At 36.8% G+C, this 16,129-nt stretch overlaps 1 protein-coding gene across 1 annotated transcript in view; it reads right to left on the minus strand.

Moving 5' to 3' along the window:
• The window catches only part of ASZ1 (ankyrin repeat, SAM and basic leucine zipper domain containing 1), an 84,979-nt gene that overhangs the window by 62,780 nt on the left and 6,070 nt on the right, over positions 1-16,129 (minus strand). Inside the window, exon 4 of the mRNA XM_006100192.2 lies at positions 13,909-14,020. Within this exon, the coding sequence (XP_006100254.1) occupies positions 13,909-14,020 (112 nt within the window). The remainder of the gene's footprint in view (positions 1-13,908; positions 14,021-16,129) is intronic.

The raw sequence follows: 16,129 nt of genomic DNA on the forward strand, positions 1-16,129 counted from the left end.
ACATTGTTAAAATGGCCATATACAGATTTAACGCAATTCCCATCAAAATCGCAGTCATTTTTAAAAGAAATAGATAAAAAAAATTGCCAGATTTGTATGGAACCAGAAATGACCCCAAAATGCCAAAGCAATCCTGAGAAAAAATGAGGTTGGAGATATCACACTACCTGACTTCAAATGATATTACAAAGCTATCAGAATCAAAACACCATGGTATTGGCAGAACAGGCACAAAGAACAATGAAACAGAATTGAGAGCCTAGATATATAACCACAGGTATTATATATAGACAAGTAATTTTTTACAAGAAGCAAAAAACACACTGTAAAGAAAAGAAAGCCTTTTCAATTAATGGTGCTAGGAGAATTGGAAAGCCACATGCAAAAGAATGAAACTAGATTACAATTTGTCTCCATGTACAAAAATTAATTCAAAATGGATCAAAGACCTAAATATAAGATCTGAAACAATAAAGTACATAGAAGAAAACATGGGTACTAAATTAATGCAATTTGGTAATAAAGAACATTTTATGACTTTGACCTGAAATGCAAGGAAAGTAAAAGCAAAAATAAATGAATGGGACTGTATCAAACTAAAAAGCTTATGCACAGCAAAATAAACCAACAACAAAACATCAAGTAAACCAACCAAATGGAAGATATTATTTGTAAACAACAGCTCTGAGAAGGGGTTAATACCCAAAGTATACAAGAACTCAAACAACTCAACACCACACAAACAATCCAATTAAAAAATGGCAAAGGCCCTAACCGGTTTGGCTTAGTGGATAGAGCGTCGGCCTGTGGACTGAAGGGTCCCAGGTTTGATTCTGGTCAAGGGCATGTACCTTGGTTGCGGGCACATCCCCAGTAGGAGGTGTGAGGAGGCAGCTGATCGATGTTTCTCTCTCATCGATGTTTCTAACTCTCTGTCCCTCTTCCTTCCTCTCTGTAAAAAATCAATAAAATACATTTTTTAAAAATGGCATAGGATCTGAACAGATACCTATCCCAAGAAGACATACAAATGGCCATCACATATATGAAAAGATGCTCAACTTCACTTGCAATTAGGGAAATGCAAATCAAAACTACAAAGAGATCCCAGCTCACAGCTGCTGGAATAGCTATTATCAACAAGACAAGTATTAAGTGTTGGAGAGGCCATGGAGAAAAGGAAACTCTCCTTCACTGCTGGTAGGAATGTAAGCTGGTACAACCACCATGGAAAACAGTATGGCAGTTCCTCAAAAAGCTAAAATTAGATTTACCATATGATCCAGCAACCCCTCTTCTGGGGATCTACCTGAAAAACTCTAAAACATCTATTCACTAATATATATGCACCCCTCTGTACATTGAAGCATTATTCATGGTGACCATGATATGGAAACAACCAAATTCTCTTTGATAGAGGACTGGATAGAGAAGATAGGGCACATGTATACTATGGCATACTACTCTGCCATAAGAAAAGATGAAATACTGCCATTTGTGACAACATGGATGGAACTTGGAATATTGTGCCAAGCAAAGTAAGTAAAAAACCATAAAGCTAAAACAATATGATTTCAATCATATGTTTGATATAAAACTGAAAATCAGAGATTAAGACAGACAACAGTAGAGCAGTTACCAGTGGGTGTGGTAGAGGGTAAAGGGAGCCAAATATATGGTGACAAAAGATGATTTAACTTTGGGTGGTGGCTTTGCAATGCAATATACAGTAATATGCATTATAAGAATGTACACTTGAAACCTATATGACCCTATTAACCAGTGCCGCGCCAATAAATTTAACTTAAAAATATGTCAAAGGAAAAAAAGAAATTAGGGCATATAGAACAAGTAAATAAAATGGAATCAAATTATGGAGAATTTTAGATTTCACCTAATAAACAAAAAGAAGTGTGTTCAACAGGTAGCAGCATACAGAACTGACTAAAATATAGTAGTGCAGTCAAAAATATTAATTGGGAGGCTATAAAAGTAGCCCCTAAAGCAGGGTGTAGAACCTTTTTTCTGCCAAGGGCCATTTATATTATCATTTGCAGGCCATACAAAATTATCAACTTAAAAATTAGCCTGCTATATTTTGTAAAACATTGTTAACTCACCCCTAATGCACTGGCAGGGTCTGACTAAATGATTTCCAGGGCCTTATTACAGCCCACAGGCTGGATGTACCACACCCCTGCCCTAAATGATTACAATATCAAAACTGCAATTAATCTAATAGACATTACAAAGAAAGAACCAATTTGGGACAAATCCTATCTAATAATATGGTAATTAACCGTGACTCCGACACGCTTCCCATTGGCCAATCAGGGCAATATGCAAATTAACTGCCAACTAAGATGGCGGTTAATTTGCATACTCACAATGATGGGAGGCGAAAGGAGAAGGATGGAAGACAGTGATCAGAAACCCAGGTGCAGGCAAAAGCCAGGGAGCAGGGCAAAGGTCGGCCCTGGAGGCCACCCTTTCCCTGCCACCAGCGGGTGATCGGAGAAGCCTGGGGGGTGGGGCAGGGAAGCAGACACAGACAGCGACTGTGACCGCAGAAGCCGAGTGCAGGGGGTCAGGGAAGCGGCCGCCACCAGCCTCCCCTAGCTGTGACTTCCCTGGCCCGCAACCGGCTTCTGCAATCGGTGACCACAGAAGCTGAGTGCGGGGGCGATTGCAGAAGCCAGATGCGGGTCAGGGAAGCGGCCGCCGCCAGCTTCCCCAGCCGAGGCTTCCCTGCCCCGCACCCGGCTTCTGCGATCGGTGATGCCTATTTTTGCATGACACATAACTGACTGCACTCCCTGGAAGCACAGAAGAAGAAGCCCCCAGAAGAAGCCGCCCACCTCTGGTCCAGTCGCCAGCGCCTGGGGCTGGCTGCAGCCCAGGAGATGGACAAGCTACCGGCCAGAGGTCCCAGGCTGCAGCCACCCGGAGAAGCTGCCAGCCCTTTGGTCCAGGGCGCCAGCGCCTGTGGCCAGGGAAACAAGTTCCCTCTTCTCCTACTGTAGTCATTACTTCAATATTCCCCTTCTGAATTTCTCTCCCGTGCTGCATCCCAACTCCACTTTTCATCGGAAGGATACAGAACAGAGAGAGCAGTGTTAAAAGCTTACATTTTTAAGCCAGTAAGGTTGGTACTTAAACATATAAATGGAAAACTAGAGTCCTTAAGGTAACAAAGGCTACAAAGGACAGGGACTGCGCATGACCTATTATATCCAGCAATCCATATGGGGACTGAAAACTTGGCAATGATGACAATTACTGAAGATATGAATCAACTAAAATAGTTGACAAGGACAATTCTTCCATCTTTGAAAATATCTACATCAAATCTGTTTAAATAGATTTTCATCTGCATATTATAACACATTCTGACAAGACCACCACCACCACCAATGTGGTCAGTGTCGTGCTGTAAAATGTTTAATAACTGAGGGATCCCCACCCCGAGTGCACAAATTTTGTGCACTGGGCTACTAGTTATATATAAGAGCAAATGAAATAGTTTGAGATAAATAATTTTTCTTGGTTCAAATTTATTTTCAAATTAGTTATTGCTTTAAGCACATAGTAAAAAGGAAATACAATTATTGTGGGCATGAAGAAAATATATTTATGTGGTAAATAATCAGGACTGTCCACCATTATTACTGATTCCACTTCTGTGAAAACAGTAAGATTATATACTTTCTCACTCCCTTGAAGTTATATATGCCCATGTGACCACAATGAAAGAGAATAAATGCCAGCACACAACTTACCACTGGTTCTAGGCACCAGTAACTCAAAAAGTCAAGTCAGAATCTGGAAGGTTGTTTTCTTTCTTTTTTTTAATGTTAAGACTTCACTTCTGTGCCTTTGTGAAGGACTTCCTTCATCTCCATTCTGTGCTTTCAAAAGGACCAAGTAGATTTCCAGGTACATAAACAGCAGTATGAATGCTATGCCCTCTTCATGTAAAGTTACACTAAGATATTCCTAATTGTCTATAAACATGTAAAATGGCTAACAAAGTTAAGATCAGCTCCTAAAGGTACATAAGGAAAACAGGTAAATAAAACAATGAGCATAGGATATGGACAAGCAATTTATTTGAAAAAAAAATACAGGAAAAAAATCAGAACAATAACCATTTCTAGTAATGTTTTCTAAATAAGCTATTAACAAACTCTTTCTGAAAAATTTTTTTTGTGACTTCAACAAAGACATATCACTTATTTCCTCATAACTAAAAAACAAGTTAACATTATAATACAAAATTAGACCTCAATCTACCAAACTGCTTCAGTGACATTTACAAATAAATTTATATTCTGAGAAAGAAAGCAACATTTTTCCCAGGGTATTTTCTATTTGTTAAAATGGGCATTAACATTTGACAAGTTAATGATCACATAATGATTACATAAAAACCTGGACATTAGTTAATGTGTGCTGTCTTATCAACACTAATAAAACACCTATTGAAATTAAAGTGTCACATCATTTTACAAAAACTTTACCTCATAAATGAGAAATCTCAATAGAAGACCCTCTACTGCCAGGAAAATTGCCTTCTAAGTGTAATGAATTTTTTTTATTTATTTAAAAAAATGTTTCAGCAAACTGGGAAGAAAACCCACGTAATTCCTAAATCCAGAAATATTTATTATATATACTTTTTAAAGTCTCCAACAATACAAATGTCAATTCTAAATTTAAGGCAAGATTGAAGAAGGTTTCATATTTTATCATGTTTTTAATAATCTAATATAAACCTTTTGGACTTTCATAATTTATACTATCTTTTATTACCACATTACCAATGCAAATAAAAAAGAAATGTTAAGTCCATACTTTGGCACAATTGCCAAGTTCCAATTAAGTTGATTACAGGCTACCTTGTTTTCAGGGCTAAATATTATGTCAAATTAAAGTAACAATATTTTTCTGTTCATATAGTACTTCCCATTGCAATCTGTAGACTTTTTAAACCAAAATATTCAATTACCTACAATAATTTAGGGAAAGGGAGGGAAAAACCCAAAGAAATACGGCAATTTAACACAAACGTGTTTTGCAACAATTAGAAAATATGTAATATAATCCCAAATACAGACAAAATGGAAAATATAATTTCATTCCAATGGTAGATCCTGTTCAGATTAAACCTCTGCTACACTCAAAGACTTAAATGCTCTCGTGCCAATTTTCTTTTATGTACAAATGACATAGCATCTATCTCTAGTTGTAAGGAATATATTAAATAACACATTTAAGAGCAATTAACACAATAACCAGTACACAGAAAACATTCAATACATGTTTCCTTTAAAAACTAAAAAACATCACCCCAGAAACAAATTCTAAGACCCCAATAAATAGGACAGTATTAAATTCCCATATTTGCTAGACAAAAAACAATGCGCTAAGTATTGCCATTAGCAAGATCCAAGAGAAACATAAGATGTGATTTGTGTTAATTTAAAAATGGTTTTCAAGCTGCCATTTTTAAAAAATATATGCTTTAGTTAATTTCAGAGATGAAGGGAGAGAGCGATTCAAACATCAATGACGAGAGAGAATCATTTAGCCAGTGCCTCTTGCATTCCTCCCCGTCCCCCCACCCCCAAACTGAGGATCAAGACCACAACCCGGGCATGAGCCCTGACCGGGAATCGAACTGTGACCTCCTGGTTCATAGGTCAATGCCCAACCACTGAGAAACTCCGGCCAGGCTCAAGTTATCATGTTTTGACTATTAGTCCCACTGGAGGGAAAATAAAAAAGAATTTTTAAACATAAGAAAAAATAAAAGAACAAAATAGATCTTTATGTACTTATATAGAAAGCTAATCATTAAATATTAAGTCAATGCCATTTTCCACAAGATTAAAAAAGTCTACATGGAACAGAAAAAATTAAAGAGCTAACAGACAAAATATAAGTATAAAGCAATTTAAAAATGTAGACAATGCTAAGGGTATACGTAAGAAGCCACAGCCAGATAGGTAGGAGGGGGCTAGTCCCACATCCATGTGTGGTGGTTAAAAATCCAGAGAGCTATTTCACATGCAGAGGTCCCCCTTTTGGAGCAACCCCTCACCAGGCCACCCAGCCCAGGGTTCTAGTATTAGGAAGAGAAGTCACGGTAACTTCTGGCTGTGAAAACCAGCAAAGATTGTGATTGAGTGACACAATAGGCTGCTGTAGTCCCAAATGTTCCTCTTAAAGGGCCCACACACATATTTACTGAGAGACTCACTCACTCTGAACTCCAGCACTGGGGCAGCAGTTCAAGGTACCAGGGAGGGATGTGCAGGAAGTGAATTGTCTGGCTTCATGACAAGAGCTGTAGGGGTAGCTTTCTCCCAGACAGAGTACTGGGGAAAGCCATTGTTCTTTTGTTGAGCCCTCACCCATCTTAGCCTGCACACACTGGTGGGTGCCATATCTGTTTGAGTCTCCATCAACCTGGCTGACAACATTTGCCTCATCCTGATGAGTCCCTGAGACCCTAACATTCCCAAATTTGGGGCCCACTCAAGTAAATTCCAATGGCTTTTCTATACAAATGGCCTATCTTGGCTCGTGCTCCAGTCTTGCCTAAAATCTCTCAAAGGTATACAACCCCAAACAGCAGCCTCTTATCCTATCTAATAAAGAGGGAATATGCTAATTGACCCTAACGCTGTCACAAAGATGGCGGCGCCAACAGCCAATAAGGAGGAAATATGCCAATTGAATTCCCCACCCTCAAAGATGGCAGCGCCCACAGCCACAAGATGACCGGCAGGGGAGGACAGTTGTGGGTGATCAGGCCAGAAGGGGAGGGCTGGTGGGGGGGACCAGGTCTGCAGGGGAGGGCAGTTGGGGGCGATTGGGCTGGCAGGGAAGCAGTTATGTGTCGATCGGGTCAGCAGGGGAGTGGTTAGGTGGTGATCAGGCTGGCAGGCAGACAAGCGGTTGGGAGCCAGCAGTCCCGGATTGTGAGAGGGATGTCTGACTGCAGGTAGTCAGATATCCCACGAGGGGTCCCAGATTGGAGAGGGTGCAGGCTGGGCTGAGGAACACCCGCCTCCACAGTGCATGAATTTCATGCACTGGGCTTCTAGTCCTCTTAATAAACAACTCCAAGCCCAGCATTAGGGGCAGTCAACCTCAGTTTACAGCTTAGCATCCTCCAAGGACCTCCATGCCAATCGTAAGTGGGAAACATCCTCAGATCACTCTTTACCTCATACCAAGTGGCCCTTGGCAGGTGCAGGCAGCAGCTGACCTTGGCCTGCCCCAGAACCTTTTCCAAAAGGTCCCAGAACCAACACACCTAATGACCAGCTTCAGACCACACCAGTGCACTGCACAAACAATTCTACCAACCACACACTCAAAGGGTAGTCTCAGCCAGCACCAGAGCCCCACTAAGATGAATCTTAGTAAGGTCAGCCACTGCACAACAGCTCCTTAACTGCCAATAATCACAACGAATCAGCCTGAGGTTCAATCCCTCCCATTAAGGTGCCAACCTCAATCAAGACGGGCACACATAACTCATATGGAAGAAACCCATGGAGGATCCTAATCAGGTGACCATGAAGACTGTGCTGCTGGGCCTCATTGGACACCTAACACATAAGGCCATTTTACCAAGACTGAGAGATGTAGCTGCTCTGCCTAATACATAGAAACAATCACAGGAAGGCAATCAGAACAAGGAGACAAAGAAACGTGTCCCAAATGAAAGAACCTAATAAAACTCTAGAAAAAGAACTAAATAAAACTGAAGCAAGCAATCTTCCAGACGTAGAGTTCAAAACACTGGTTATAAGAATGTTCAGCGAATTTAGGGAAAGAAGAGACGAACTTAGAACTTCAACAAAGAGATACAAAACATAAAAAAGACGATAGAAAACATAAAAATGAAGATAGAAAACATAAAAAGTAACCCTCCTAAATGAAGATTACAAAAATGGAAATGAATACATTAGATGGAATCAATAGTAGATTAGATGAAGCAGAGGATCAAATTAGTAACTTGGAATACAAGGTAGCGAAAAACAGCCACTTAGAATAGCTAAAAGAAAAGAAACACACACAAGAAGAATAAAAAAATTAGGATGGTCTGAGGAAACTTGGACAATGTCAAGCATAACAACATTCTTATCACAGAGGTATCAGAGAGCAAGAGGCTGATAAATATTCGAAGAAATGACAGAAAACTTCCCTAAACTGGTGAAGAAAATAGACATACAAGTCCAAGAAGTACAAAGAGTCCTTAAGAAGATGAGCCCAAAGAGGCCAACACCAAGACACATACTTTAAATGCCAAATATTAAAGACAAAGAGAATCTTAAAACCAGCAAGACAAAGGCAGGTAGTTACTTACAAGGGAGATCCCATAAGACTTTCAGCTAAGTTCTCAACAGAAATTTTGCAGGCCAGAAAGTACTGGTAAGAAATATTCAAAGTGATGAAAAGAAAGGACCTACAATCAAGATTACTCTAACCATAAGGCTATCATTTAGAATCAAAGATAAAGAGCTTCCCAAACAAGACGAAGTTGAAGGACTTCAACAACAAGCCAGTATTATAAGAAATGTTAAACGGACTTCATTAAGAAGGAAATAAATAAATATTTATAATAAATGGCAATAACTATATATATCTATCAACAATTACTTTAAATGTAAATGGATTAAATGCTCCAATCAAAAGGCATGGGGTGGCTGACTGGCTGACCAAACAAGACCATTGCATATGTTGCCTACAAGTAAATCACTTCAGATCAAAAGACACACACAGATTGAAACGTAAAAGGAGGGTCCAGCTGGTGTGGCTCCGTAGTTGAGCATGGACCCATGAACCAAATGTTCATGGTTTGATTCTTGGTAAGGGCACATGACTGGGTTGAAGGCACAATCCCCAGTAGGGTGCATGCAGGAGGCAGTCAATAGGAGATTCTCTCTCATCATTAATGTTTCTATCCCTTTCTCCCTTTTCATTCCTCTCTCTGAAATCAATTTAAAAAATATGTTAGAAAAAAAAAGAAAGAAAAGGGATGGAAAAAGGTATTTCATGAAATGAAAACAAACAGAGCTGAAGTAGCAATACTTATACCAGACAAAACAAACTTTAAAACAAAGACTGTAACAAGAGACAAGAAAGGACCCAGCAATTCCACTTCTGGGTATTTTACCTGAATAAATCCCAAGATGAATTTGAAAACACATATGCACGTATATTTTCACTACTACATTATTTACAATAGGCAAGATAAGGAAGCTACATGAATGTCCATCAACAGATGCATGAATAAAGAAGAATTATATAACCCGCCTAACCGGTTTGGCTCAATAGATAGAGTGTCAGCCTGCGGACTCAATGGTCCCAGGTTCAATTCCAGTCAAGGGCATGTACCTTGGTTGTGGGCACATACCCAATAGGGACTGTGCAGGAGGCAGCTGATCGATGTTTCTCTCTCATCGATGTTTGTAACTCTCTATCCCTCTCCCTTCCTCTCTTTAAAAAAAACAAGAAAATATATTAAAAAAAGAAAAGAAAGAAAAAAAGAAATGTTTTTAAAAAAGAAGAACTACATAGAATATTACTTAGCCATAAAAAATAACAAAATTTTCCCTTCAGCAACAACAGGAATGATGTATCTCGGGGCATTATGCTAAGTGAAATATGTCAGAGAAAGATAATGCTACAGGATTTCACCTATATGTAAATTCTGAAAAAAAATTGAATATCCCTGATGAGTATAGCTGTAAAAGTCCTCAATAAATTATTAGCAAATTGAATTCAGCAGCATATTAAAAAAATCATACACCATGATCAAGTGGGATTTATTCCTGGGATGTGAAGTTGGTACAATATCTGCAAATCAATTACCAAGATACATGACAGAAACAAAATGAAGGATAAAAATCTAATGATTATATCAATAGATGTAGAAAAACCATTTAACAAAATCCAGCACCCATTTATGATAAAAACTCTCAGCAAAGTGGGTATAGAGGGATAATACTTCAAAATAATAAAGGTCATATATGACAAACTCATAGCCAACATCGTACTCAGTGAGGAAACACTAAAAACACTTCCCTTAAGATTAGTAACAAGACAGGGATGTTCACTTTCACTACTGTTATTAAACACATACTGGAAGTCCTAGCCACAGCATTCAGACAAGAAAAATATAAAAGACATCCAAATTGGAAAGAAAGAAGTAAGACTGTCATTATTTGCATATGATATAATACTGTATATAGAGAACCCTAAAGATTCCACCAAAAAACTACTAGAATTGATAAATGAACTTAATAAGGAAGTAGTAGGATACAAACTAAATATTCAGAAATCAGTTGCATTTTTATACACCAATAATGAATAATCAGAAAGGGAAACTAAAAAAATAATCCTACTTACAACTGCATCAAAAAAAAATATACCTATAAATAAAAGTAACCAAGGAGGTAAAAGATCTGTACTCAAAAAGTTGTAAGAGTCTGAAGACAGAAACTGAAGAAGATACAAATAAATGAAAGAATATATTGTGTTCATGTACTGGAATAATTAACATCATTAAAATGTCCATACTACTCAAAGCAACCTATAGATTCAAGGAAATTCCTATCAAAATACCAACAGCATTTGTCACAGAACTAGAACAAATAATCCTAAAATTTATATGGAGCCCCAAATGACCCAGAATAGCCATACCATTCTTGAAAAAGAAAAGTTGGAGGTATCACACTACCTGATATCAAGCAATATTACAAGGTTATTCAAAAAAGCATGAAACTGGCATAAAAAGTCACAGAGATCAATTGAACAGAACAGAACTCAAAAATAAACCCATAACTATATGGTCAATTAATATTTGACAAAGGAGGCAAGAACATAAAATGGAGTAAAGACAGTCTCTTCAATAAATGGTATTGTGAAAATTGGACAGATACATGCCAAAAAATGAAACTACACCAACTGCTTACACTATATACAAGAATAAACTCAAAATGGATTTAAGACTAACATGTAAGATTCAAAACCATAAAATCATACAAGAAAACATAGGCTATAAAATCTCTAACATTTTTTCAGCAATATTTTTTCTGATGTATCTCCCTGGATAAGGGAAACAAAAAAAAAAAGTAAACAAATAGGACTACATTAAATTAAAAGTTTTTGCACAGCACAAACGAAAAGACAACCTACTTAATGGAAGAAGATTATCTGTCAATCATACATCTGATAGGGGGTTAACATCCAAAATTTATGAAGCACTCATACAACTCAACACCAAAAAAAGCAAACAATTACCCTGGCCAGTATGGTTCAGTTGGTTACAGTGTTGTCTGTGCATCAAAGGGTATCAGATTAGTCAGGGTACGTAAGGGAGGCAATGGATCAATGTTTCTCTCTCATGTTGATTCTCTTTCTCTCTCTCTCTCTCTCTCTCTCTCTCTCTCTCTCATCAATGAAAAACATACCCTCAAGTGAGGATTAAAAGAAAAATGCAAAACAAAGAAACAAACAATCCAATTAAAAAATGGGCAAAGGACCTGATCAGAAACTTCGCCAAAGAGTACATACAGATGACCAATAGATATATGAAAAGAAGCTCAACGTCCTCAATCATCAGAGAAATACAAATTAAAACCACAAGATCAGAGTATCTATCATCAATAATTAAACCAAGAAGTGTTGGCAAGTATGTGGACAAAAGGGAACTCTCATGCACTGTTGGTGCGAATGCAGATTGGTATTGGCACTAGGAAAAGTGGTCTGGAGTTACCTCAACAAGTTAAAGAAGGAACTGCCTTATGACCCAGTGAATCCACTTCTGGGTAAATATCCAAAATAACCCAAAACACTAATTCAAAAGAATATATGTTTCCCTATGCTCATTGCAGCATTTTTTACAACAGCTAAAATATTAAAGCAACCCAAGTGCCCATTAACAGACAAATGGATAAAAAAGAGTGGTACATATTTATTTTGGTTGAGTACATACTAATCTAAAGATTAAGCTCTTTAATATTTGACAGCTTTTCTGGGTTTTCAGTTTTGAAACTGTGTGATTGTTTAATAGTTTTAGCTTGAGATATTAACATGTATTATTTTAATTCAAATGGAATGTTTTTTCCAGCTATAACATATGCATCTAAAAGATGCTTTCTAGTTCTTAAGTAAACATAATAATCTAGAATATATGACACTGGCTTGCTTGACTTCTCCTCCAGTGTATTCACAAGATAGTAAGTGATTGGGAAGATAAAGACTTGTTATCTATACAACTTTGTAGAAGTAATAAGAAAAGTTTTTTAAGAGCAACAGCAAAAAAAAACAAATTTCCATTGAATCCAGAGAGGCAATTTTTATCATAAGCCACTTCTAAAGGTACAAATGAAAACTAGAGCACCCATCAAATTTTACTCCAGCTAGTCCTGGAGCTTCCAATTCTAAGGCACAATCAAATATTAACTAGGGGTTATACCATATGTGGCAGAAAAAAGTTCTGTGAATTGGTTTGCTAAAAATTTTCAGGAAGTTCCTTTCCTACAATAAATCTTTGTTAAATATTGATTATCCACTCTATAAGCCTTGACTTTTCTCACGCTCAATTTCTCAACTTTGGCACTACCAACATTTTGGGATGAGTAATTCTTTGTTTTGAGGGGCTGTTCTATGTACTGTAGGATATTTGGCAACATTCCCAGCCTCTATCCATTAGATGGCATTAGCTTTTCCCAGATGTGAGGATCAAAAGTATCTCCAGACATTGCCAAATGTCCACTGGGAGACAAAATAGGCCTTGCTTCAGACCACTTTACTAAATCAAAATCTTTGCATCTCAAAAAGGATCTAGGGATTATCTAAAGTTGTATAGTACCTTCCAAAGCTGCTGTCCAGGTGCTGTAGAACCTGAACTAAATTAGGAAAAAACTCCTAAAGTCAACATAGTTATTTCTATATATAAGGCATAGATCATTATTTGAATTAATGAATGATGAATAGTTATTTTATTCTAGCTAGACATACTTTTATTGAGCAGATTAATTCCTACTATCTTCATTTTGAAGATTAAATAAAAGAGATTTGACAGGGAAATGGAGTCAGAGAAGAAAGAAGTCAATGACAGAAATTTTAAGCAACCTGGTACATTTTTAAAAAGTACTGACATTTCAAAAGATGCAAGAACATCTTACTATTTGTTTTGTACACATTTAGGCAATCACATATACAACATAATTCATTGAAAACTCTTAGGGAAAGGAAAACATTTGGATATATTATTTTCGATATATATCTTAGCATTTGTATAAAATTATTTAGTGGATTTAAATGTTAGAGAGAACACTAAGTTAAGAGGCTTACTACTATGGCGCAATCATATTCTTTTGACTATATGAATCACAGGAAATAATAGTTTACTGTCCTTTCCTTTTCATTTCAAATTCTTAGGACATTGTTCTAAAAATTAAAAGCTAAAAGATTTATTTCATGATATGCCCCCTTCCTTTGATCATCTTATATAAATCATCTTATATTTTCATTCATCAACTATATGGCCAAGTAAATACACACTCTTTATAATTTTTAAAAAATAATGCTATCAGACATAGCTAGTAGGTTGGAGCATCATCCCATACACCTAAAGGGTGCGGGTTCAATTCCAGGTCAGAGCGTATACCCAGGTTGTGGGTTTGATCTCCAGTGGAGGCTTGAATGGGAGGCAACCAATCAATATTTCTCTCTCACATTGATCTCTCTCTCTCCTTCTCCCTCTCTCTCACCCTCTCTTGAAAATCAATAAACATATCCTTGGGTAAGGATTGAAAAAATCATGTTTAAGTCTGATAATCAAAGTATCCATCACTTTTGAACAGATAGTAAGGCTCTTACCTACAAGCAACATTTGGATCAGCATTTCTTGAAAGTAGCAGTTCTACACACTTCAAGATCTGTTCCTCTGAACCACGAGCAGAACATGCGGTTATCAAAATAGTTTGCTTATCTATAGTGAACAGAAAAACGAGAAACACATCAGCAGGTATATCTAATTGACTTCTTTTACTATTCAAAAGATAATAAAAAATATTGCACTCTTACAATTCTACATCCTATTTCCAAATCCCTTTCTCTCAGTAGACAACTTTATTTCTTCCTTCATCAAAAAATGAGATTAGGGATGGATTACCTCTAAATTATATCTATAATTCATTTCTTAACTTCCTTCCCCTATTATTATTTCTTCAAGAGAATAGGAAAGTAGGGAAGAGCATGGAGTAGATGTAGAGATACTGCCCAAAGTTGAACACTTTTTCGTTGGTTAAAATTTGCCTTGCTGTAATGATGGTTGAAAAACAATGATTGCTATTCTCTGATTTCACTTCTTTACTTCTCACTCATCTGACAACTCACTGACCTGGTTGATACCTAAACCATCCTACTGAAAATGATTTTCTCAGTCCTTTTTTACTTGATCTCTCTGCACTTACCCTATATTCTAAAACTCTTCTTCCCCTGGGTTCTATGGCATCAGCAGAGATCAGGGTAGATTGAAAAAACAAAAATACTTCTTCAGTAAAATTGAAAAAGTTCAAAATAGGTCATGGCAGCCACAGTTTACATTAGTGGTTCCATACTGACTTGAGTATAAAGATATATATATTGTAGTCCCAGTTCCACCACTAATAATAAACTGTGACTAGAGTGATATCTTACTATATCAGTAGACCTACTTTGTAGATAAGAAGCTCATATCTGCCCTCTTTACCTGATGTTGTAGTTGTTGACTATTGACTACATAAAAGATTTATGTGTATACTAGAGGCCCGGTGCATGAATTCTTGCACAGGTGGAGTCCGGCTGGCCCACCCCAATTAGGGTAGGGGGTGCCGATCAGAGGTGGGGCCGGCCAGTAGGGGCCACAGTCAGTTGGCCGTCTGGCTCCACACCCTGGTCCAAATCCCAGTTGAACTCCCGGTCTAACTCCTGGTGGAGGGGACAATTTGCATATTAGCCTTTTATTGTATAGGATTCTATGAAAAAATATAAAATGCTTTCTAACTGTAAGGTATTCCTCTGATTACAAGAAGCAGAGAAAGAAGACTATTATTTTTTTGAGCAGAATATTTTATACACTTCAAAAATCTCATTCCTAAATTCAGTTTTCATTGGGTGATATTTTAAAATGACACAATAAACAGAAAAACTCATCAGAGCAGCTGACTAAACATAAAACTGTTAAGAAGGGAATTTATATAAAATATATAAATGAGAAAACAAAATATAAATGGTTTTACAAATACCTAATGTAGGTACAAACCTAATGTGAAAGTTAATTCTAAAATAAAACCTATACCTGAATTATGAAATGAATTTAGTTGCCCATGTGAAGCATGTTAAAAACAAGTAATCAGTAATTCAATATAATAATTAAACTATTTTACAAGAGCACTCAAAGAAGTGCTGAGTAGAAATTATTTAATAGAAAAACACAAATTTAATGAATTATCTTTGAAACAACTTTAATATAATTCAGAGTTAAGTTTTAAATTCCAAGAACTGATTTTCAAATAGTTTCCCACAAAATCATGAACGCTTTGATGTTTTCTTTCAATGCATTTTTCCTTTATAAAAATAACCCAAATTATTTTGCATAAGAGCTAATGATACATAATAACACAACCATTATATATACATATAACACAACCAGTTATAAAAAATAAAATAAATGGAATCTACCTTTTTGGATAGTTTTTTAAAATGTCTATGGTTTCTAATTTTTATATGATATTCACCCAATAAAACTATAAAAAGAATTTTTTTAACTGCTTTAATTTTTTTCACTTTGCATTAAAAAAAAATCACAGTAAACATAATCAGTTACATGATCTCAAACACCTCACCCTTATTTTTTTCAAGAAAAAAGGTTTATTTTAAAGTGAATATATGAAAAACAGAACATGGAGCCCAAACCTGTTTCGCTCAGTGGATAGAGCGTCACTGTGGACTGAAGGGTCCCAGGTTTGATTCCAGTCAAGGGCATGTACCTGGGTTGCGGGCACATCCTAGTGGGGAGTGTGCAGGAGGGAGCTGATCAATGTTTTCAACTCTCTAT

The sequence above is a fragment of the Myotis lucifugus genome, unplaced genomic scaffold, assembly GCF_000147115.1.
Source record: "Myotis lucifugus unplaced genomic scaffold, Myoluc2.0 scaffold_301, whole genome shotgun sequence".
Taxonomy (NCBI): domain Eukaryota; kingdom Metazoa; phylum Chordata; class Mammalia; order Chiroptera; family Vespertilionidae; genus Myotis; species Myotis lucifugus.